General features: G+C 40.7%; 1 protein-coding gene across 1 annotated transcript in view; it reads right to left on the bottom strand.

Annotated features, from left to right (window-relative positions):
- LOC126277399 (frequenin-1) overlaps positions 1 to 26574 on the bottom strand; it is a 250221-nt gene that overhangs the window by 72628 nt on the left and 151019 nt on the right. The window contains exon 2 of the mRNA XM_049977355.1: positions 14315 to 14339. Within this exon, the coding sequence (XP_049833312.1) occupies positions 14315 to 14339 (25 nt within the window). The remainder of the gene's footprint in view (positions 1 to 14314; positions 14340 to 26574) is intronic.

Genomic DNA, 26574 nt, shown 5'->3' with positions numbered 1-26574 from the left:
CGGAGCGTAATAAACGCATTCGAATATGTTACGTTACTCTCGAAATGATAGTGTTTCACGGATTTCTGCGTTTCAGATCGATGACGGACTCATTGGCACATTATGATTATTGTGCCATTGTTAAACCACTACATAAAAATGGGATACATCTGTTGTCAACAACTACTACCCAATCTCTCTTCTGCCTGCCTTATCCAAAATTCTTGAAAAAGTTGTGTATTGTTCAGTAGCTTCAAACCTTTGTAAAAATAAAGTTTTAACAAAATGTCAGTTTGGTTTCCAGAAAGGTTTTTCAACGGAAAATGCTATATATACTTTCACTAATGAAATATTAAATGCTCTGAGTAACCGGAAGTCATCCATTGGGATTTTTTGTGGTCTCTCAAAGGCTTTTGATTGTGTACATCATGGAATACTTCTAGATAAGCTCAAGTACTGTGGTATGAATGGGACAGTGCTCAAATGGTTTAAAACATACGTAACTGGAAGGGCGCAGAAAGTTGAAATAAGCAGTTCACATAATATGCAAAAAAACTGGTTATTCCTCAAACTAGGGAACAATCAAGAATTGGGAGCCGCAAGGTTCGGTCTTGGGTCCTCTGCTGTTCTTAATATATATTAATGGCTTTCCATTCTCTATTCACGAAGATGCAAAGCTAATACTTTTTGCTGATGATACAAGTATAGCTATCACACCCAACAGACAAGAATTAACTGGTGATATTGTAAACGATGTTTATCAGGAAATATTTAAGTGGTTCTCTGCATATGGGCTCTCATTAAACTTTGACAAAACACAGTACATACAGTATCACACAGTAAATAGAATGACACCATTCATAAATATAGACTTTGATCAGAAATCGGTAGCTAAGGTAGAATATTCAAAATTTCTAGGTGTAAGCATTGATGAGGGGTTGGACTGGAAAACACACACTGAATATCTGATGAAACGTTTGAGTTCAGCTACTTATGCTATTAGGGTCATTGTAAATTTTCGCGATATACATCTCAGTCAATTAGCTTACCACGCCTATTCCCATTCTCTGCTTTCGTATGGCATCATATTCTGGGGTAACTCATCATTGAGTAAGAGTGTTCATTACACAAAAGCATGTAATCAGAATAATTGCTGGAGCTCATCCAAGATCATCCTGCAGACACTTATTTAAGGAGCTAGAGATCTTCACTGTAGCCTCACAATATATGTATTCACTTACGAAATTTGTTATAAACAATCCAACTAATTCAAAAGTAATAGCAATGTACATGGCTACAACACTGGCGGATAGGATGATCTTCACTACTCATGGTCAAATGTGACTTTGGCTCAGAAGGGGGTAAATTATGCTGCCTCAAAAGTCTTTGGTCACTTACCTAATTGCATCAAAAGTCTGCAGACAGCCATAAAGCATTTAAAAGGAAATCAAAAGAATTTCTTAATGATAACTCCTTCTACTCATTAGATGAGTTTTTGGATATAGTAAGTGGGTAATTTCCCCAACCCCCACGAAAAAAAAATTGTGTAATGTAATATTTTGTGTAATGTAATATCTTGTATAGACACCTTTTGTTAACTTGACACGTTCCACATAATTACGAAGTGTCGTTTTCATGATCTATGGGACAAGTATTAATCTAACCTAATCTATTTATGTGAAGTGAAGTGCATGGTTGAAATCAATAAACAGTTTCAGTGACATTTGTTTTCCTGTTGCATTATTTGCGCCAGTTGCAATATAATACTCATTTTTTAAAAATCTGTTACCGAAAGACAAGACCTTCCATTCTTTTCAGATGCTAAAAATATTCACTTTTATCGATTATTTACAGTCGTCAGAGTATTAACACTGTTTCCACCGGTTTCGACAGCTACCATCATTATCAAATAACGAATAACACAACAGTGAAACATCACGATAGCAGCATTGCCATACAGTAAGTTATAACTACTTCCAGAAATAATAGAAAACAAAATTTTGTAATATGTATTAGAAGTGAAGGAAGAAATCATTTCCCTTTTCTCCCCAGAAAAGTTATTTCATTATAAGAGTTTTCCCATTCGTGAAACGCGAAGCAGCCCAACACAACACGAATTGAATGTATGACTAGCAACTATCATTCTTTGTTTCGATTTTACCTGTGTCCTCACACTGTCTGAACTGAAACTAACCGACCCATTTCGGAGTTTCAATTCCTTGTACATGCTTACTTTTCTGTTTCATTAAACTCATCTCACGGTCGTTTGTGAATTAACAGATTGTTTTATATGGGATCTTTCTATCTTAAGCGAAGACCCAAAAGGATTTCTTTCTCCTCCTCATATGGACACAAAAGTACCTAACCTCATCAAAAGGGAAGTTTTTGATAATCTCAGTAAATATTTATTAAGACCTAATTGTCAAAGAGAGATGCACAAATATTTACTCACTAGTTTTGTCATTCTCTCTTCAGTTTTCCAGAAGGAAATATCACAACATTATGAGTGTTTGAACTTTGTCAGCTGCTATCGGTTTCAGTGATCTGGACTCGAAAATACGGTGCTGCGTATTCTCATTTCCTAAAATTATGAAGTCTCTTAAGCCAGAGAGAAATATTTCCCTGCCGTTGTGTACCCGTGGCAATACACTGCCAGCCAGTGAGCCACAGTTGTGAAGGCAGTGGACTTGTGTTCGCGTAGAAAAGAGATTTCATCGCCTTTCGTCCATCCAGCAGCAACAGGAGGGTATCTTTCAAACGTACAAAAATGGTTCAAATGGCTCTGAGCACTATAGGACTTAACATCTGAGGTCATCAGTCCCCTAGAAAAAACTACTTAAACCTAACTAACCGAAGGACATCACACACATCCATGACCCTGGCAGGATTCGAACCTGCGACCGTAGCAGTCCTACGGTTCTAGACTGAAGCGCCTAGAATCGCACGGCTACCTCGGCCGGCTTTAAACGTACACCGTCGTCTTTCTGTGTCACTGTTCACGATTTGAGCCTCACTCTATCTATAAAGGTTTCGGCTTTTCTACTACGTTATCATCACAGGTGCCACAATTGTGTAAAGCTGAGGAATCATCTTTGTCTCTGTACTAAATTTAATAAGAAAAAAATTCAACCTGTTCTACTGCATATCCCAGCTTTCTTAGATTACAACCAGCAGATGCTTATTGCAATGTTGCGAAATTCAAGACGCATTTACAGCCACTGTATAGATGTTATATTATAATACTCGTTTCAAGTTTGATTGGCTATTCCTTTAGACAGAAAACACTACTATCAATTGGCATTAAAGACAGGACACAAGTATTTCCTGCGAAAATCATGTACGTATCTTCTTTTGGTGGCGCAGGATGTATATGAATTTTATCATATTATATGGGGAATGTTTTTCAGTAGGTTTGTCTTAGTCCTGATGGTGTAGTGGCAATGAATGTGCCTGCATAGCGAAAAGTTCGCAGAATTGAATCCCTGTCAAGTAGCCTTTAGACAGGGCAGGCCAAACGCTGCACAGTGTGCAGACGTGCGGAAGTGCTGCACATGTGCGCACGTGTGCGACAGCGACATCTGTTATTAGACCTGTGTCCTAAATGAACGGCGGCGGCTCCACTTCCCTGTTTATGTGGTACAAGCAAGAGCGCAACACAGCCAGTCTCGTTTACCCCTGGTGACCGTAACCTTAACAGAGAAGTACTGAGAAATGGCAGGTTCTGTGAGAAGGCAAAGGACGGGAGAACTATGTTCCCAGTCGTTTAAAAATGACTGGGAACTGCAATTTTTTTTTGTAGGCGTTCTCGAAAACTTAGTGTTTGCTGTGCTGCCGAATAATAGGCAGCCAGTCTAAATTTTAAATTGAAAGACACTACAATACATATCACAAAGACGAGTGTAGTGTACAACACAGTGAAGAACGGAAAGCAAAATTAAATGTCCTTCATAAAATGTATCAGACACATCAACTTGATTTTACTATACGTCAAAGTAAGTGATACTTCTTGAACTCTTAGATTCTTGTTACATTTATGTCAGTTTTACTGTACGCTGTACAATGAACTGCTTCGATTTTCCAGAATGACAACCACACAAAATCTCCTCTGCGAGCAAGTTTTAAAATCGCATTAAGAATTGCACAATCTGGGAAACCCTTTTCCGAAGGGGATTTTGTGAAAGGGTGTCTGATGCTGCAGAGCTTGTGTGTCCTACGAACGTTAGCAGGTTTCAAGAAATCAGTCTATCGAAACAAACAGTGACAAGACGTATCAGTGCTATGCCCGGCGATGTGCACAGGCAGCTAATAAATAAGGCTAAGGACTTCGTTGCTTTCTCTGTTGCGCTCAATGAAGCAACAGACCTTACAGATACAGTCCAGGTTGTGACATACATACGAGGTGACGATAACGCACTTTGTGTAACAGAGGAAGTTTTGGACTTAGTACCTTTGAAAGGGACTACTACAGGTGTGGAGCGGACTTACTTGAAGCTGTCGAGCAAGCGATTGGTGGTGTCGGTATGGACTGGAATAGGTTTGTCTCAGTGACCACAGAGGGATCACCATCAATGCAAGGCCATCAGAGGACTCACAACACGGATGCTCAAAAAGCTAGGGCGCATAGACGAGACGTTGTATGGAATTCACTGCATTCTGCATCGACAGGCGCTTTGTGCAAAACCAGTAACGTTAGCAAACGTCATGCAAATTGTTGTGCGTACTGTAAACTGTCCGAAGACACATGGGCTTACGCATCGCCAGTTTCTGCGGTTCTTGGAGGAATTAGGAGCGGAGTACGGCGACATACCTTGCTATACCGAAGTACGCTGGCTCAGTCAAGGTAAAATGCTGAAAGTATTTTTTGATTTACGTTTGGTCATAGTAACATTCTTATATGAGAAGGGAAAAAGTGAACTTATGTTGGAAGACCCTTGTTGGATATCAGGCCTTGCATTTCTCGAGGACATTACGTCTCACATGAACAGCCTGAATGTCAGTTTGCAAGGTGAAAATTAACTTCTGACATGTTGGAGAAAGTAAATGCCTTTGAAAGGAAGATTGCGCTTTGGGAGAGCCAGCTATTGACAGAAAACACTGCACATCTCCCGACTCTTGGACTGGTCCATGAAAGCGCTAGATTTCAAGAATACATGTCAATAATTGTAAAAAATAAGGAACAATTTCGAGCACGATTTGCAGATGTTGAGAGTTCGTCTCCTATCATTCGCCTCTTTGCTCGACCGTTCTCGTCGTCAGTTGAAGATGCTCCGAATGATCTACAGATGGAACTGATCGACCTACAGTGCAATACAATAGTGAAGGGCAATTTCTTTGCAGTGCGAAGCACAAAAGAATTCTACGAAAATTTTTCACAACAAGAATTTCCATGCCTGCACCGAAAAGCCGAGAGACTTATGTCCATGTTCGGTTAGACATACGTTTGTGAAAGATTTTTCTCGTTGATGAAAATGAATAAATCAAGGTTTCGATCGAGCATAAGTGATGAAAATCTTCGCAACTGCTTGCGTTTGTCAATGAGCCGTGCTTTTGTGCCCGATATTAACTATATTTCTCATGACCAGTCATAAACGTGTTTGGATTTATTCCTTTCGTAATTAAAAATTATTGCTTACCAACTGTGCATTATTGCCTCATTCTGCTCCATGTTACATTATTATCAGGAAAAGTGCTCATTAAACCGATTTTTCAAATGTATACTTAAATTTAGTTTTTTTATATGTGTAAAGGGTTACGCTCAGCTGAAGTCGATAAAAAATTCATCTAATTGTTGGTTATTATGCAGATTACAGACGGAACTGACGAAAGATATAGCAATAATGATATTGAAATAACAGGTATCATCGAGAGGTCTGCGGTTATCATCCTGTTGAGAGGTCAGCGGGACAGAAATTATGTGGGTGTAACTGAGGGCACCGAGGATTAGTTATAAGAAACTTGGCAATAGCTTAATGTTTTTTGAAATCATGAATAAGGTTCGCTGGAAGTCGCTAAGTGCTCTTTCTTAAATACTAGATCAAAAACATTAAGCGTACTTACGTGCATTCCGTCAAACTGCCTTAATAAAAACCCACGGTTGTTAACTGTATTACTTGTCTTACTGGGTTAAACTGTTAACATAAATGTAGACGTCTTAATGAGTAGACTGTGCCAGTATTTTAAATGTTTAATACGCGAAATACCTTCCCATGGTTGGCTTGCAAGCTGTGGAAAGAGCACCAGAATGCGCCGGTACAGAGTATCCCAGCAAGTGGATAAAGCGACATCTGTGCGTAGAAACATGCACTACATGAACGCTGACTGCTGCGGCGTGCACGCTGTGACCCGGAAGTTGCACACGTGCAGGAGCATCGCACGCGTGTAGAATTTGTGGCAGGCCCTACTTTTAGAAGACGATTTATATTGTTAATTAGACACATAAAGTTTCTTCATCCAATTTTTAAATACCTGCGTCCATCGTAAGTAGCAAGGGTATTACGCCAACATGCTAACACGTATGTACAGTAATTAAAATGCTGCCACCCGCTCCCCTAAAAAAATTACCGCGTTTTCTGGGCAAGACGAATTCCTTCACAGAATTTATTCAGCAATCAGTGCAAAACGCCAAACACATAGCTGCGGAAAAAGCGAATTAAATTTGTATGACCTGTCAAAAGGCTTTCCAAAGCCGTAGCGATTGTCTCAAAGCAGAGCAGCCTACAGAGCCCATCATTTCAGGTGCACGACGCATGCGTTCTAGGATGTGACTGTTGGCGTTTTGACCCATAGAATTCTTGGATGGTTCTGAACAGCCAATTACCAGTAACTCCAAAACATGATCAGTGGCGCAAATGCCCTGTACTCACGTTGACAAGGAGGGTTTAACAATAATTCACAGCAACAAGGAGTTCAATAAGGAGTGCATGTAATAAATTCAGTTTCTAGATTATTTGGGAACATTCTTAAGGTGAGAATTGCATCGAAGATTAAGAACGAAGAACACATTGTGCTCCATTCCAGACATACAAATTTTCCCTAAATCAGCTCCTCGAAAAAAGACTGACCAGAAATTTAGAGATATAGTTTTCACTGATCTTAAGCTTGTCAACCGTAAACTATCGGCTGCAATGATATTAAGCGGAGTGTTTTTCTTTTTGTTCAATCTAATACGGCTTCATATAGTGGTAAAACTTACAAAAATAAAACAGGTATGAAAATATCTGGAAAGTTTTCAGTGACCAAAGTGTTGCGAAAGGATGCGCCATGTTGTTGTTGTTGTGTTTGTCGTCTTCAGTCCTGAGACTACTTTGATGCAGCTGTCCATGCTACTCTATCCTGTGCAAGCTTCTCAATCTTCCAGTACCTACTGCAGCTTACATCCTTCTGAATCTGCTTAGTGTATTCATCTCTTGGTCTTTCTCTACGATTTTTGCCCTCCATTCTGCCCTCCAGTACTAAATTGGTGATCCCTTGATGCCTCAGAACATGTCCTACCAACCGATCCCTTCTTCTAGTCACGTTGTACGACAAACTCGTCTTCTCCCCTATTCTATTCAATAGCTCCTCATTAGTTATGTGATCTACCCATCTAATCTTCAGCATTCTTCTGTAGCACTACATTTCGAAAGCTTCTATTCTCTTCTTGTCTATACTACATATCGTCCATGTTTCACTTCCATACATTGCTACACACTCCATACAAATACTTTCAAAAACGACTTCCTGACACTTAAATCAATACTCGATGTTAACAAATTTTCCTTAATTATTTAAAACAAATTAGTTCTGTCTAAAGTTTATGCAAACGATACTGTCATAATATGGATGTACATCTGTAAATGACAAGCTATTCATTTTCCATTTCGCTGATAACCAATATTTTTTGCAGAGGATGAGAATGACATCAACTGAATGGTTGAAAAGTTGCATAGAGAACATCAGAAATGAGATTTTAACATTAATTTAAAGAAAAGATAATATTTTTTGGAGGGATGGGCCAAGCACTAACAGATGACCCATAGTAAGGTTTGTGGATTCTTCTACAGTGCAGTGACAAAAATCATGGGATAGCGGTATGCCCATATAAAGAAGGTAGTAGTATCACGTACTCAATACATACAAGGCCTGTGCATTGCCAGGGCTGTCATTTCTACTCAGGTGATTCAAGTGAAATGGTTTCCGGAGTGATAGGGGTGCATGGCAAGAATAAACATTTTCCTAAAGCGGAATGGTAGTTGGAGGTAGACGCGTGGGACATTCCATTTCAGAAGTCGTTAGAGAATTCAATATTTGGCGAGCTACATTGCCAGGAGTGGGCCGAGAATACCAAATTTCTGGCATTAATTCTCACCACTGTGAACGCAGTGGCTGATGGCCTTCCCTTAACGACCGAGAGAGCAGCATTTGTGTTAGGTTATTAACACTGACAGAGTAGCTATACTGCGTGAAATAACTGCAGAAATCAATGTTGCACGTACGACGAACGTATCCGTTAGGACAGCAAGGTGAAATTTGGCGAAAATCGGCTATGGCAGCAGACAACCGACGCGAATACCTTTGCAAAAAGCACGGCATCGCCTGCAGCGCCTCTCCTGGGTTCGTGACCTTATTGGTTGGACCCTAGACGACTGGAGAACACTCCCCTGGTCAGTTGAGTCCCGATTTTAGTTTGTAAGAGCTCATTGAGTTGGTAAGAGCTGATGGCAGGGTTCCAGACTGGCGCAGACCCCACGAAGCCATGAACCCAGGTTGTTAACAAAATGCGCAAGCTGGTAAAGGCTCCATAATGGTGTGGCTGTATATACATGGAGTAGATCGAGTGGTGCAGCTGAACCAATCATTGACTTGAAATGGTAATGTTCGGCTACTTGGAGACCATTTTCAGCTATTCAACGATGGAATTTTAATGGCTGTCAGTGCGCTATATCAGTGGGTCACAAATGTTCGCTATTCCTTTGATGAAATTTCTGGACAATTCGTGTGACGACATGAATCCCATCGAATATTTGACACAGTGGAAAGGTCATATCGTGCCCAAAATCCTTCACCGGCAGCAATTTGGCAGTTATGAACGGCTAGGGAGGCAGCATGGCTCACTATTTCTGTTGGGAAATTCCAACAACATAATGAGTCCACACCACGTCGAATTCTTGCACTATGCTTGGGTAAAGGAGATCCGATACGATCATAGGAGCTGTCCCAAGACATATGTCACCTCAGTCTAGATGTTTGCGAATCGTTATTAACAAGATGGATAGCGTAAATGTGAAATTAAGGACTGCGCTGGCGAAGGTAGGCAAGCGACCAAATAATTAGATCCAACTTCATGGAGCAAACATATTAGATCAGAGACTGAGACACTTAAAACGGCCGAGCGGTTCTAGGTGCTACAGTCTGGCACCGCGCGAGCGCGATGGTCGCAGGTTCGGGTCCTGCCTCGGGCATGCGTGTGAGTGATGTCCTTAGGTTAGTTAGGTATAAGTAGTTCTAAGTTCTAGGGGACTGATGACCACAGCAGTCAAGTCCCATAATGCTCAGAGCCATTTGAACACTTAAAACAACTGCAGAATATATAGCAACGTAGGTAAAGCAGTCGTTACTCGAAGATTTGAGCACCATAGTGCTTTACTAGACATGGTCCTGGAGTGCCGTTACGTTCCTTCAATTTTTTAACTGGCTCACCTCAGTCAGTTGGACATACAGTTTAGCAAGTATTCGGAACCACAGCGCAACTCGGCATTTTTCACATTAAGAAACATTGTCAGAAGTTAAAGAAATGGTAAATGACCGATAAGAGTCCCAGGATTCATTGTGGATCGAAGCCGACAGCTTTGGATTTGTAGTCATACACTTCAGTCAGCAACCGTAGTAGAAGCATGAAAAATAACTGAATGAATTAAGGGCAACTCATTGTCAATGGAGATGGGATTTCCCCCAGTTTTCTGTAGTTTGACGCTGCGGGATGAAATTAAAACTGACTACATGCGTAAGACAATGAACATGGGTATCACTGTAATGGCCAGAATCAAAAAACGAATGAGATACCGTTTGTGAGGTCAGATGGCCTAATAAGACGATGGAATGGATTTGAACTAATAGGAGAAGACGCCCAAAAACATGGGGGCTAGAAGTATTATGTAAGATAGGAATTTTTCAGGTGAAACATTGCGAAGATAGACTGAAACCTAGGATGCAAGGTAATGTTACTATGTTGTGTTAAATCGCAGAAAAAAGCTCCTCGTGTATTTGCAGTAAATCACAATGGTTAACCGATCACAAACCTTTAACATCGATTTTTAGGCCTCGACCTAAGCTCCTGGAAGACAGCACAGTGTCTACAACGGCAAGAGGGAAGGGAGGGTGAGGGAGCGTAGGTTTTTGAGCACGCAAATATACGAAATTCATTTTCTTCCAACCACCCACCATTCCCACGCAGACGTCCTGTCCCATCTTCCCAGTGTCCTTTACGCTGAGTTCTATAGCCAGGAAACGATTTTTTTACCTCCCTATCGGCAGTTGTAACAAACCCTGGAGGAGTTCCCGCTGAGACGGTCGAGGTAGCTACTACGTCAGCCTTCGACCTAGTTCGGCACAAAGTTTTGTCTGCGGCGCAGTCGGAGCGGCCGGAGCACTTACCTAAACAAGCAGACTCGTCGTATCGCAACTATTTGCGACACGCACAGCTCAGCGCCACGAGAGGCATCGTCATGTAAGGCGCTAACGACTCCGAATGCTTGGTCGTCAACACCCCGCTATTGCCCGGCGTTTCCAGCTGCTTCATGCATTGTATTAAGGGATGACGCTTGGAGGAGTTACACGAGCGGCACTGACACTGGCGCAGTACCGAGGTTGAAACTGACCGTGCGTGCCGTTCTTGTAGTGGCTGCTCCTTTAACCAGACAGTCAGGCACAACATTCCTCTCCGTGGCCACACCCAGGCCACCTGTGCGAGAGAGTATGAATCCACTGTGCCGGGCTGTTTAACGGGTGTATGTGGTTGCAGGCGGTGAACGGTCTGTCTAGCTCCCCATCCGTAGCAAGGACTCCGTCAATGACAAACATTGCTACCATATGTCCCATCGACGGAAAACGACGCACGCTGGTGTCTGAGAACGCTCAACAGGTCACAGGTGGAGGCTTTGAGTCACCCCAGTCGCAATAAGTTCCGCCGCCTTCCACCCAGCCACCAATGAAGAGACTGAGTGGACTGTCAGCAGATTCTTGCCATTCATACGGAAGGCGTTTCTGATGGCGTCGACCGAGGGAGGGCTAGACTAAATAACTATCGTGTCCTTGGAAATGGCTTAGAGGCACAACGAGTGGAGGGTGGAGAAGCGCTCCTCGACTCAGAGCTCAGTAACGGAGGCACCATCTATAATTGGGCATTAGGCTTGAATGTGCTGCACTAACTGCTCTGGAGGATTACGGAGCGACAGCTTAGAGATGTCCCCACCATCTGGTGTTTGGACAGCTGCAACAACAGTCCCCACAGGACGAGGAGATGGTAATGCGGAACTTCTAATTAGGGTGAAGTCACTTTCCACTGCACACTTAAGTCACCACACAATCCTTGAAAGAACTATGTGAAATACCATCATAATTTTTGTTGGTAAATCTTCCAAGGCCGCTTACACTTCCATTGTTTTCTTAACACAAACGCATGTGTGGCATCAAATCATATTGAACTTCTCCTTTGAGTTTGCAGCAACAATGTAAACATAGCACAAATTTCCCAAGATTTTTTGTGTCCGAGAATCCACTCAAAGATGTGTGCCCCAATTTGTGATAAGAGTTTAACCCGTAATTACCTCTGTAATTTCTGGAAAAAGCTGATTATTCCAGTCATTATGCCATCGAAGTGTACTGGCCATTACGAAAATTACCGCAAAATTTTTGTCTACGACTGTTGGAAAAAGTTGAAATTTTATTCAAATAATCTCTTAAAATACACCACTTTACTTAAATAGTCTATTATCCAAAATCTAAATTAACTGCTGTAAGCGCAAGAGATGGAGTTGAAGACGGATGACAATCATTAACGACTAACGATCCGATTTCGCTACAGCTGACGAAATTTTTGGCAACAAAATGTGCGATGCACGAAAGAAAGAAATAAAAATTTAATTTAGGAAGTAGCGACAGAGAAAGCAGTGACATAAAACAACAAAAACATAATATTTACCTACAATCACACTCTCAACATCTCCTAATACATCACAGAAAAAGAGGTATAGCTAGAAATATACAAAGAAAATGCAGTGGGAAACAAGAGGAAGTTTTATTAAAGAAACTGAAAATGGCATTCATAGGCGATAGTCAATAGCTTACAAATTAATGAGGCACATAACCAAAAATGAGGAAGGTACTGCAAAAAGTGATATAATAATTTAGGACGACGGAATGGGAATTACAAAAATCTGAGGTGACGATCCAACAGCGGAGGGATACTGTTAAAAGTAACCGATCAACAGAAACATAGACTTCGTCAAAATAAATGAATTAGATGCGGCAATGCTTAAGTTGAAGAACAGGAACGCAATACGAACAGACGAAATAAATGCCGAATTGCATAAATATGGAGGCCTTTCGCTGAAGGGAAGTATGCCATACTTCATTAACCTATGTTTGGCTGCAGGTAAGGTTCTTGACTAGCAGAACCTAGCTCAAATTTTTCCACATTCAAGAAAGGCGACAGATGGAACGCAACCAACTACAGAGGCTACTGAATCTACTGCTCTATCTTAAATAATTTAAGCTTACCTCTGATGCAATTTTGCATCAAGAACGAATAGGTTTTAAAAAAAAGTACGACGAAGCGCTAATGGTGTTTTTATAGCAAAACATCTGGTAGAGAAAGGGAGATAATTTAACGTGAACACACACATAGTATTTGCAGTATATGAAAAAGCTGTGTAAAAAGTCGATAGACACCTGTTGTGGTGGATTATGGAAAAAAGACACTCTCTGCCGCATCTGATTAACTCAGTGAAAGCTCTTTAGAAAGATACGTCTGTAGTCAGCATCTACATAAATGACCTAGTGAGGGCCTGAGAATAAAATGTCACCTACGATATAAATATCCACAGAGGGAAATCTTTCACTATCCTACTAGACGCAGGTTATCTAATAATTAATCGAGTTAATGAAAGTAATCTTCAAAGAGCTATTTATCATCATAATTTGTTGGGCTCTAAATATAATTTGAATGTCTCCACTAACAAAACAAAGGTTATGACACTCAACTGAAAATCGCTTATAAGATCTGAAATTATTATAATAAGTAATGAAATACTGGAACAGGTAAACCACGTTAAGTATTTCAGCTGTTAGATGCGATGAAATTTCGACAGTGAAACGCATAACAAGAGTCAGAAATTTAATACAGTCTGTGAAACAGTTAGAAGTAAGCTAGGAAGAAACCCTCGGAAGAGACGCAGATGAAGTTTAAAAAGTCATAGCAGTGCCAACTAGTCTCCACAGATCTCAGGTCGTAGTTCCCAAGCAGAAGAATATGCGCAGGCGTGCGAAATCATTTTTCACTGTATTGTTAAAGGGTGCCTCAGAGAAGACATTAGATATGAATTACAAGTTGATTCAATTACAAAATAGATCCAAACAACAGAGGCGGGAAAAAGTACGCAACCATGAAAATAACATCCAAACAAATTCTTGAGTACAGAACTAGGGAGATAAGACAGAAGGGTCAGGTAAAATCAACTCTCATGAAGGAAGAAGAAACAAAGAAGATATTCTCCGTTACAGCTTTTGGACTTGCAAAGGTTTTTTTCTTCCATACATCGTGCCTTAATTTTGGAGTCTGTTATTGATTTGATGTCTAGGAACATGGAACTTTGGAGTCACCATTTGTGAATATTGCGCATATACATTATAAATATTGCACTTTAACTGTGTCTGTTACCATGCAGTCCTCGAATGTAATGTAATAATCGCCAATGTTACCCGAGTTTCACATACTGAAATGCTAGCAACAAGAACTCCACCTATTAAGATCATTTTCAACTGCATCAATAGCTAGCAGAATAGGTATCAATACACAATTCCCTAAAAAGTATTTGAGGATTGATATTAAACTTCAAGAGCCTGGTATTATCCATTATGAAAATCTTAAAGAAAACTTCTAACTTACTGCTGTTGTTTTCACTCAATTTCTTGTAAATTTGTTGCGCTGCATCCACATTTCTAAACATCTATCTTTACCAGAATAGAAACTTAAACTATGTCTCAAAAGAATAATTCATGTATTTCGTCGCTTACGCCACATAAAGTCAAATATTACTACTTGATAATTTATAAATGTCACTTTACATGCAATACTTACCATTGTCGAACCTCCTTCTCGGAAACTGTAAGAGAACAAATATACATTAATTATTGTTGTAAGACACTGTTGATAACAGAAAAATGTTCTAAGGAGGAGAAATGCATTTGAATGTTGAAATTATTTAACTTCATATTTACCACTGGAAGGTCGAAATACATTAACTTGAGACACTGAGATTTACTTCAGGTTCACAGGAGAGCTTCTGTAACGTTCGGAAGGTAGGAGACGAGATACTGGCAGAAGTAAAGCTGAGAGGACCGGGCGTGAGTCGTGCTTCGGTGGCTCAGATGGTAGAGCACTTGCCCGTGATAGGCAAAGGTCCCGAGTTCGAGTCTCGGTCTGGCATATAGTTTTGATCTGCGAGGAAGTTTCATATCGGCACACACTCCGCTGTAGAGTGAAAATCTCGTTCTATTGCAAATCATTTTCATAAGGATCTAGTATTTAGAGAATTAGTTCTGGTTGATTATTCGTGTGCAGATTATTTTACCGTTTTGATCAGGCCAGCCTAACACGACAATAAAATGTTCCAGCTTATTCTGTAATTCTAGTTTCATAAGGATAGTATATGGTACTGATTTATTTGTACATAATAGAAAATGAATTAACTGCTAGAATTGAAACTAGTGAAACTCTAGTTATACACTTAAAAGGCGTCAAAGTTCCACTGCAGAGAGCTGATAACAAATACTCAGGCCAGCATCAGGCATCACCTAGTAATTTAAAGCATCTTACATGACAATAAAACTATGACGCCAATAGGATAAAGCCATCTTATGTCGCTACTGTCAAGTAGTAAGATTAATTGCGTTGTCAATAATAAAATGTAGATAACACTGTTAATCTTCGTGATGAGTGTTTTCGCTGTGCTACACATTTCACGTTGTTTTTATGAGGTATACTGCATCTCAGTTCACCTTTGGAACGCTAGTGTAAAAGTGGAAACAAAATTAGCTATGTTGAAAAATATGTACAATTTTCTAGTTTATATACTTAAATATATGTATATAAGCAGACTTCAGGTATTTCATTTTTCTTAGAGTAAAATCACGTGCGTTATATGAGATCGTCTCAAAAACTTACGTACAAAATATTGACATTAAATTTAAATGTGTTTTATATGTTAATTTTATTTAAACTTGTACAGGTGTAATGATGTATTTTGTAGTACTCAACCGTCTATTGTAAGTATAGCCTGTGCTTTTTACGAACGTTATACATTGCATGGTAATATAGCATAAACTGCAAACTTTACGTGCGCTTTTCACAAACTTTGGTTACAGTATCTTCGTCCACAACCAACGATTCCCTTGTTTCATTATATATTTACGTGAAAAATGTGTATTTTTGAGACATTTCTGACACTTGCAAACGTCTTCGTAAGCTAAGAGTGTTTTGCCTAGTTTATTTCGTAACAAATCAGTGTCTGGAAATTTCATATCACTAACCAGTGCACACTGTAGACACTCTGAGCACACTAGAAATAATACCTGACATGAAGATCACATTTATACTCCGCCACCATTTACATTCCTCGTGTTTCCCATTTGTCTGCTTCAAAAACTGAGTCAGTATTCATTCCGAATGAAGCAGGTGTTAAGCTGGGGAATGAAAGAATGTTAATTATCGATCGTATATCTGGAACATATAGTGTTCCAGGAACGTAGCTAAATTTAAAAAGTACGCTATAGAATGTGGGATGTTTTATTACTACCTTACACCATATTTCTCTAACCTTAGTTTGTGTAAATAAAAAATTGTCTGCTGTACTTGTAAACCATGTTTAAGAGATAATGTTTCAGGTTTCCATGTAAAGTAGTAGTTTACAGTTTGATTCTCTGATAAAAATCCTGTGGCGATTATTTCGTTTTTCTTGCGAATGGAATGAGACGAACTTTCACTATATGGTAATGTAATAATTACTTTTGTCACACACCTCATGGTGAGTAGGACATTATACATAGAGATTAAATGTGAACTGGAACTCATGGTTATAGGACATGATTTTCCCACGTGAATCAGTGGACGTAGTCTAGTAACGGAGCTGCAGCACAAAGTGCGAATTCACAAGGGGCCAACTGTGAAACCGCGAGCGACGGTGGGAGCAGGCAGACAGGCGCCAGAATGCAGCCCGCAGCACCGGGCCTTTGTGGCTACAGGCGGAACCACAGGGCGCTGTCTGGCGCCGCCTCCAGCAGCTGAGACTGCCCGCCAGACACAGGGCGCTGTCCCAGCCGCCGCGCGCTCAGAGTCCGCTGTTGAATGTGCACAAGCGGCGAAACACACACGTCTGTCTGCAAAGCTATCCTGAGGCATACATGCCCCCGTGCTGATGTACGTGTGTGGTTGTGATACAGATCTAATGAGATTAACATTTTCGCTCAAGTATCTGATAACTTATGACTTAAGAGGTCTGCTATTACACCAGTATGACTATCAATTATCCCTTTAATATATCCAGTAGTTATTGGAGTCAGCCTATCAGGTCGTTGTGCAGGCAAGTTCAAGTAGCATTCCAAAGATAGTGACGTCAAACCATTTTCCAGAATGAGATTTTCACTATGCAGCAGTGTGCGCTGATATGAAACTTCCTGGCAGATTAAAACTGTGTGCCGGACCGAGATTCCAACTCGGGAACTTTGCCTTTCGCGGGCAAGTGCTCTTCCCACTGAGCTACCCGAGCACGACACACGCCTCGTCCTCACAGCTTCACTTCTGCCAGTACTTCGTCTTCTACCTTCCAAACTTCGCAGAAGCTCTCCTGCGAACCTTACAGAACCAGCACACCTGAAATAAAGGATATTGCGGAGAGCACTTGCCCACGATAGGCAAAGGTCCCGAGTTTTTAGTCTCGGTCCGGCACACAGTTTTAATCTGCCAGGTAGTTTCCTTGCCAAACTTCTTCTTCGTAAGGCCTCCAGAAACCAAACAAATGTAGATTTTGCTCAACTAGCTTAAATTTACCATTTTCGAAAAAGGCACGTTTTAACTGGTAATGAGTATTTCAACAAGTTGTAACTCATGGACCCACAGATATCTGTGTATTACCACATTTTAGCGCGTGCAAGAGCTTCAATTTACGCGCGCAACGGCCTGGTTTACAGACGTCAGTTTTACTCAAATCAGAAACAGTCCCACGGATAGAATTTTTTTCTTAGCAGTTATTTCCCAGCATAGCTTATTCTGCCGTATTTTTATGAGCTTTTCAGACTGTTTCTGAGCACCCTGATTTATTTGTTACGACTATAGTTTCAATTCACATATTCACATATTACAAAAGTAAATTTTGCTTTATGATTTGAAATAATCCAAATTTCAAGAGCAAGAAATTAAAGTTTTTGATAGCAGTAACTACCACGATTAACCTTAACGAAATACTGCCACTTCGTTTTCACACATTGGATATCAAGTTCCATTGCACCTATCACAAACACCTCCTTCTTTATACCAAAATCGGAAACGACATCTTTTCGACCTATCTTTTCTCATCTATATTCCACCTGAGTGAGAGCACGACTATGCCAAATCCGACACTCACATACACAGTTTAGTAAGAACAACCTCCGCTTGTGAAGTTGCAACCTGCAGCGCTCCAGCGTTCCCCTCCTCCCCCTCCGGTAATGATGGGAAACGGCTTCAACTACTTATTAAGTCTGAGTTTTTGCTGTTCATATGTACAAGTCCAAGGCACTAATCAAGGCATGTTATGGGAAAAGCATGTAATGGGAATGACACTGTGTTTGTAAATTGAAGTCGCGGGAACTGCAGCAAAATGTACACAGAATTACACAAGAAATTACTTAGTGATTTACGTTATGGCTGTAAAATATTATGTTAGAAATGGTTATCACTCGCCCTTCGCATACAGACAGAAAAACGTGGCAGATGACTTTAATTTTAAATAGGTGTAAATTGCGGCCGTCGAAATAAACAATGGTTGTTTACAACCGTGATACATTTTCAACTTAGAGGCCTCAAGATATAACAAAGATTTTACTGTACGCCGCATGCCGTTCCTCCTCGAGATAGTTCCGCTAGGCAGTTGGCGGAATTATTATGATCATTGTTTCTGGATTTGATCTTTAATTTTATATACCACTACCAGACAATTTGTGTCATGAATTCAGCACGACTCAGTAGCCTGAAGATGTCCTGTGAACGGTACGGGACATAACACAATAAATATGCAATAATACAGTTGGGGTTATTTTCATCAGTCATTAGCATACCAGAACTCCAGTGTGGCGTAGAGCGCTGAAACTCGCATAACTGAAAAACATGAGTCCTGTAAAATCTAGTACATTGGAATCCGCCCGCTTGATTGTAGAACATGTTGTATGGCTTCCCTTTCTGTGACTGATGCAGTGAAGGAACTTTAATATGTTAATATTTATGATCTGATTATACCGCAGTTAATAAAATAGACAAAACACTGAATTGTGTATACGGAACTGTTATTTGGATTCAACAAAAAAGGTCCAGATTTGGGTTTATCTTCTAGGCGATTACTGATACTATCAGAAACAGTGTGTTTAGCTTTTTCAAAAAATGGTTCAAATGGCTCTGACCACTATGGGGCTCAACTGCTGTGGTTATCAGTCCCCTAGAACTTAGAACTACTTAAACCTAACTAACCTAAGGACATCACACACATCCATGCCCGAGGCAGGATTCGAACCTGCGACCGTAGCAGTCGCACGGTTCCGGACTGTGCGCCTAGAACCGCGAGACCACCGCGGCCGGCTTAGCTTTTGCGCTAGAATAAATGTAACTTCCATTATTGTCTATTTTGAGAATATTCATACGACGTTTCCTTGTAGTTTTTCAAATAACTAAAAAATTTCGCTTATGTTAATAAATGTTGTCATGCATTTCTCTGTCGGCACTGGTGCGTGCTACTGTGCTGTCGATAACGAAGCGACGGATTTCAGGTGAACAATCTCTCTACGGTACTTACCTGTTTACTTCCACGCGCTATCTTTTCGATTAATCCCCATCGAGAATAAAAAACAAATCGGAAACGGCACATTTTGCGCGAGACGTCTACCTTTGTGTTATCGGGAAAGATAAGTTTGAACTTCATGTAGAATGTAATATTTGTAAAATTTGAGATGAAAACATTCTCTCAGGCCAACAATGCTCCCTCTTTCGAAACCAATGATTTGGCTAGATGGTTTGCACTTACGTCTGCGAGGCATCCTGAACGTCTCCTAACGTCACACTTATCCATTACCTTCGGCTTATAGCGACAACGAGAGCCGCAGGTACATGTTACCGGTGTGCGGTGTTGCGCCGCGATAGCAGCGTTAACGTTGAACCCGCGGTCTGACATGGTTCAATTGCTAATCATTTCTGCAGAACATGTTAATGTTCACGTCCTGTGAATATAAACGTCCTACCTCTAATCGTTCAAGATACTCTGCTTTTTCTAAACATGAGTGTATTTACAAGTAATACCCCATTTTAAAATAGCAGGCTAGCGGGCATAGAAATATTAATTGTTCAGATGTCAGACTTTAATCAAGATGAGAGACATTGAGAACTGGAACATCGATTTGAGGTGCCCCTATAATTGCAGTATCTGATGTTAATGGTTCCGGAAATGTTGAAAGACGTTCACAAACAGTGAATCGGGTGATAACGTCGATATGCCGTATGCAGCCAGTCAGGTCCTTTGCTTGTGGACAGCTATTATGGCCTATTGTAAATGAAGTAATTACGAATATAAAAAGCAACATCGAAGCTATTTTAAACTAGGTGTTAATTATGCAATAGATACCCTAGCCCAAACGCTGCCGAAGGCATGTTGGGGTGATTACGAGTAAACGTGGTGTTTTGTGCTGTGCCCTCTCGCAATATATGAAGGTCTCTTCAGCAAAAGCTTACGACTCCTGGAGTAAAACCATATTCTGGTATCATTATCGGTCTGCTTGGTAAGTATACGTAAGCGCAACATTTTTATTTCAAGTTACGGAACACACATTGTCGAAACAAAACTTTTGTTGTATCACGTATTTTCAGCCAGTTTCAGATGTCATTTATAAATTGATAGATGTCATCCTATGCGACTATCATAATGTGATATGTTGCAGCAGCAGAGCCAGTGTTCCGATCATACTATTAATAAACAGTAAGCAATCCTTTCCTCTTCTTGTAGTAACACTGAGATGAAGCCAGATAAATCACTCTCTTAGGCTGCATCGGGATATCTTGAGATATCCCTAATTATAATCATCGCTACATTTTTCCACTTCATATCATCGGTTGGAGAATTTTTTATTGAAGTCGCTCACTAATGCACTTTCGAACGTAACAATAGTAAACAATATACTGCTGATACACAGCAACCAACGGTGCTGTTGCTTTCTGGCAGGACCCAATGTGCTCAAGCACATCACTTGAGGCTGCCGCAGTTGAAGAGCAGCTAAACGTTTCAATAAAGTACAATGTGACGTTAGAGTGAACGAGGACGAATATCTACTTTCTTTTGACGTCAGTTTCAACAGAGACTGACATCGGGTTCTGCCTGGTGTTGCTCATTGGCCTTCGTTGTCAATTTGTCCTTGAATGTAAGCGAGAGATTTGACAATACATGTATAACGTACGTTAAGTCAACAGTCAACGTAAAACTCAGAACATTACCTTGTAGCGTGCTTAGAATGAAGTCGTAGATAAAATGGGACAAAGGGGCTTAATAGAGTCAAGAGCGCTATCTAAGACGTCGTTCTGTACTTAACACGTTTGCGACTCAACACCGACGTGTGTGTGTTTCTCGTTAGCTGTCCGTAGCCAACAGATGCGTAGCAGTTCCTTATGAATCGCAGTACCTTCCCTGTTCGGATCAAAAGAAAATATGAAGTGATTATTATGTGTTTTGTTTAGATCTATCAGTATGCGTTCAACTATAGAAACCTCTCGTTCAACATTGTGTAGTTCCCCGCTGTAAACAGTTACATGAGCTCTACATACTTATTTTTGTCAAGCGCAGTACAATCACAGTTATGAAATGGAATAACGGTCAGATTTGTAAAACCGTTCAAAATCTGGGCAAGCATCTCCAGGTTGTGAGGCAAATGCTCACCTGTTCCCACAGGCCCCGTTCCTACCTCGATAGGACATGGCACAATATGTTACTGAATTCAGTATGACAATTCGCTCTTCTCATCTGAACAGCAACTTAAGAAAAATAGCTCCTTTGAAGCCTCCCGTGTTTAACAAAATACCAGAGAGACCGAGATATTCCGAGTTGAAGTTCTTTTTGCGCCGTCTTCAAAATTGCTCTGGTCTGCTTCCAGAAAAATAGTACTGTAACAGCCGGACCTGCCGCTAACTGCAGTCATTTTTACAAAACTAGCGTTTTTTGAGTAGTTTAATTTTGTCAATTTCCTTCTATCCTATGCTAATATTTAACATTTACACTTACGTGACACACCCAAAAGTTCTAGATTCCTACAAAATTCTCTCTCAAATAACGCTTCCAGTAAAATATTGATCATTTTTTGAAGCTGTTTGACTTGGCCAACTATCCCACCATCGTCTATTATTTCTTAGACATCATCATTTCTTAATTTTTGAAGCTACAGATCTCAATTGCCATCAGTTCTCCTCCTGTAAGCCCACCTTTTACTTCCTTACACAACGGTGCACCAACGGTGTCATTTCAGAACTGTGAAAAGCAACATTCATAGTAAAACTTCTGCTAAAAGACTGGTAATTAACTGTGATTCCAAAGATATGACATTCGCTGCAGTGTTCGTACATGTGACTTCATTTCGACAAAAGTTTGTCAACAGAACAAGCACAACGTGACAACAGATGTACGCTAAAGACGCTTCCTGAAATGTAAATTCCATTTTGTATTCGTACTGTTACTTGTGGAATTATAAGACCAAATTTCTGCTTGTGAGCGGATTCCAGCGGACTGCCTCACCTTGCTGCTAATAGTGACGCGTCTCTTGTTCTCGCGGTATTGTCACAAACAAGTTCATTAGCGAGCTTATCAAAGTTCCAGGGTGTTGTACGCAGACGGCGCGAGCGGCGTCTCCCCTCTTTTTGCAGCAGACAAAGACCCGCACCCCGAACCAGACCCAGACGCGTCTAGGGAGTGCCGGGGAATGCGGGCACCCCGGCACACGGTGAATGTTCCCGCAGGGCAAACACGACGGGGCGACCCGTGCGCGCCTGTAATTCGGTTTCGCCCGCCACCTAGGGGCGCCGCACGAGACACGTGCCTCGAATCAAAACACCCACCCGAGGACGAGGAAGTCCCAACGAGCCCCACGTTTTCTTCAAATGAGGGCATGCTGTGCGACCTGCTATCTCCCCAAGCGAAACTCCATTCCTTGTAAAGGAATATGCTTTATAATGCTTATCACCTAATATGTATTTGACTTTACTTATCCATTATTTACCTTTATAGTGATATATTTGCAGCAGGCACATTGCTGCACTTCATCTTTTCCTCCACAAAAATAGAAATAATCCGTACGTACTATAAAAATGGATTTACATGCGTATTTCTGGACGTATGTTCCACATCTACTCCTAAACCACTGGACCGATTTCACCCAATCTTGGTACACAAATCACTTAATGAAACTGCCTCACAGATTAAAAATATATTCCGGAACGAGATGGAACTCGGGGCCTTTGCCTTTCACGGGCAACTGCGTGAAGAGTTCGGCACAGTCTTAACTTGCCAAGAAGTTTCATATCAGCGCATACTCCGCTGCAGAGTGAAAATCTCATTCTATAAACATTCCCCAGGCTGTGGCTGAGCCAAGTCACCGCAGTATCCTTTCATGAAGGAGTGCAAGTTGTGAAAGGCCTGAAGGAGTGCTTCTGTGAAGTTTGGAAGGTAGGAGACAAGGTACTGCAGAATTTAAGCTGTGAGGGCGGGTCGTGGGTGATTGGGTAGTTCAGTTGGTAGAGCACTTGTCCACGGCAGATGAAGTTCAGTGTTCGAGTCTCGGTCCGGCAGAAAGTTTTAATCACCCAGGAAGTTTCATATCAGCGCACACTCTGCTGTAGAGTGAAAATTTCTTTTCGAAATAATTTAATGTCTGCAAAAAATCACTATGGAGGAAAGGGCCACCTACCTATCAAAGATGCGGTGGTGAAAAAGTAGTACAGCCCATAAGGCGTAACTATACATACTTTATTCATTCAGTATTTCCGAACGAGAGCCCTTGGTGACTTACAGCAAACATCGAACATAATTTCGAACTTTTACGAAACTTTTTGTCGCTGACAACCACCACAAAGTGTTGAGGAAAGGAGGTTATGAATTACTACCTTTTCGCTGTTTATGCAGTAAAACTACCGCATGAAGCACGATGTTTTAGTCTATTACTTTTTTGCTACTAGCTGTATTGACGATACCGTTTATTTACATATCCCACTGAATGTATCAGCAAAACTATATCATTATATGACACTTAGTTGAGGAGATGTGACATAATAAAAACTGAGATTCGTGAAAACAGCCGTATCACTCACGACGTTTACAATCTATTATTTCTTTGCTGCTAACTCAATTCGCAACTCATTTTGCAGACAGTATTCACATTTATTACTGAACATATCTACGAAAATATCAATACACGACACATAGTTCAGGAGATACAACGTCATAAACATTGAGCTTCTTGAAAATGAAACTGGAGGGCAAAATTGGCTGGACATATAGTGAATTGTAAGTACAAATACGCAGATGATATTGTAAACATATAGGAAGTATATTTGACGTACGCAAGTGCGGGAAAAGCCATGGTAAACATCTTATCCTAAACCCTTGTAACGATTTCAATCGAATTTGCACATATATTAGTTACGATGTTGTGGGGTTAAGAACCACCAGACTCCTATTGGGTTTGGGGTGATAACGTGGAAAGAAGGTGGAGGAAGAAATGGACAGGAGGAGATGGGTAAAAATAGGGGGGGGGGGAGATGTATGAAGTAAAGGGGAGGGGGAACTGGGCAGAGAGAGTGAAGAGGAGGAAATACACGGAGAAAAGAAAGAGAAGGAGCTGGACACAGGCAGAGATGATATGGGCAGAGAATGTCAGGAGGAGAAGATGCACACAGAGAGAGGGGAGGAGGGTCAGAGAAAGAGGAGAGGAGGAGATTGATAGTGGAAATGAGCAGGAGGACAGAGATGGAAGGAGGTGATGGACAAAGAGAGGAAGCAGGAGGAAATAGAGGGGAGAGGAGGGAATGGACAATAGGGAGAGGAGAAGATGGACTGAGGTGGAAGGAGCAGATAGGCAGAGGGGGAAAGAGCCTATGAACAGAGGGAGGGAGGAGCAGATGGACAGTGAATGGAGGGAGTAGGAGGTGGACAAAGAGAGGGTTGGAAGAGGAGGACAGAGAGGAGGAGGAGGAGGAGGAGGAGGAGGTAGCAAAAAATGGAGGGAAGGAGGATCTGAAATGAGGAAGGTTGGAATACATAGGCAAGGAAATTTTAGAATTCAGCTAGTTGAAATAAAAATTTTAATGTGATAAATTTCGATAAACGTTTATGAAGTTCTTTTGTTCTATGGAGATGCTGATGGTGGGAGATTCTTAGAAATACTAGCTGCGAGAATTGAATAAGTCTGTGGGATTGAAGTGGTTATTGTATAAAAGTTGTATGTGTATGAATGTTGGCGTCAGCAGGTTGAACTTTTTTTTAGATGCAAGGTTTAGGGCGGACTAAGGCTGATACTAAAAGTTGTCCTACGTCCTGGTTACCTCTTTTGAGAGGGCGAGACGATTCGAGATACACTGAGGCAATGTGTGGAGGTGGAGAGAAGTGTTAATAGTGGTGCGACAGCAAGCCTGTGATCTCGAGGATTAGTGACAAAACAGAAATTTGGCATTGGAATTTTCGGGAAATGTTAGACAGACGAAGATGTTCTAGGTGTCGACTTTATAAGTTGCTACAGTATAAAGATGCGAGAAGTTACTTGTTATAAACAAAGTGAGATCAAGTGTGTGACGTTCTAGCATTTGGAAAGAGCGTAACTTTCGGAAGATGCGGAGCGCCTAGCAACATTCGAATAGGTGAGGATTGAGAGATTAAACGTTTAGAATGTATGCATAATCGATATTCATGTCTCATGTAACGTTAGCTATACCCTTTTGTCAACTTTCTTTTAAATGGTGGTAGTAGATAGGGATTTTCGGTAATTTTTGAAATGACTGTCATTCCAAAGTATTTCAGTGTTTTAGGTAAGTCGATTGAACAGTTGTGGCTTGTATGGTCGGAACGTAAACGTCCGCTGTAGTTTTTCTTTATATGGCCTCCTTTTATGTAGGTCTGATAAATATCGTGGTCTATACCAGGAAGTGAAGTAACTGAGCTGGAGCCAGAACAAACATTAGAACGGAAGGAATGTAGAATATCTGGCAAAGAAGATGCCGTGATATGTACTGGGTACATGCCCTATTTATTACTATGGAAAGAAAATCTGGTCTGATCTGTTTTATTTTCCAAGACAGTTTCTGATATGAATCCAAACAGATTATAGACAACAAAGGCATACAAGGTATACATGAACCCCTACACACGCAATAGCAAAGGATGCTGAAAGTCGAGCGAGCAGGTCAACCATGTGAGATCGACCAACTTTGGGTGCTGCTCTCCAAACTTCAACCGCCATATAATGGTGAAAATTAGGTATGGTTTGCCTGTGCATGGTCAAATTGAGAACAGCTTCATGTCTCAGGATGCGTCCAATCAACGGATCCTGCCTTTGGTCTATTTCTGATATAAATTTTTCTCCCCAATTCAGTTTAAAACAACCTCATTAACACCTCGTTAATCGATATAGTCGTCTGATTCCAGAATTCTTCTGTAGCGCCACATTTAAAAATGTCTATCCTGTTCTTGTCTTTACTATTTATCGCCCAAGTATCACTTCCGTAATAGGCTGCACTCCAAACACGTTAAGAAATGCCTTTCTAACTTTTAAATTTATATATTCGATATTAACAGATTTCTCTTTTTCATGCAAGCTTTTCTTGCTATTGAGTGACCACATTATGGAATTCACTTTATGGTTTACAGTACCTAAAACGTAGGTATTATTTTTTCATTTCTGAATGTGTCTTCAGTCACCAGGGTACAAAGATTTTTTCCTTTATAAAAATAAAAAAATTGGAAATTGAGGTTCAAATTGCTTGAACACAGTTGACATACTTTCTAAGTATACAATGGGCACAAGAATCATGGAACTGATGAAGGACCTGTAGCGCAAGCGGTATTTTTCAGACTG

This window comes from Schistocerca gregaria, chromosome 1 (assembly GCF_023897955.1).
Source record: "Schistocerca gregaria isolate iqSchGreg1 chromosome 1, iqSchGreg1.2, whole genome shotgun sequence".
NCBI lineage: Eukaryota > Metazoa > Arthropoda > Insecta > Orthoptera > Acrididae > Schistocerca > Schistocerca gregaria.
The sequence above is the reverse complement of the archived record's forward strand: the minus strand, read 5'-3'. Positions and strand labels throughout refer to the sequence as shown.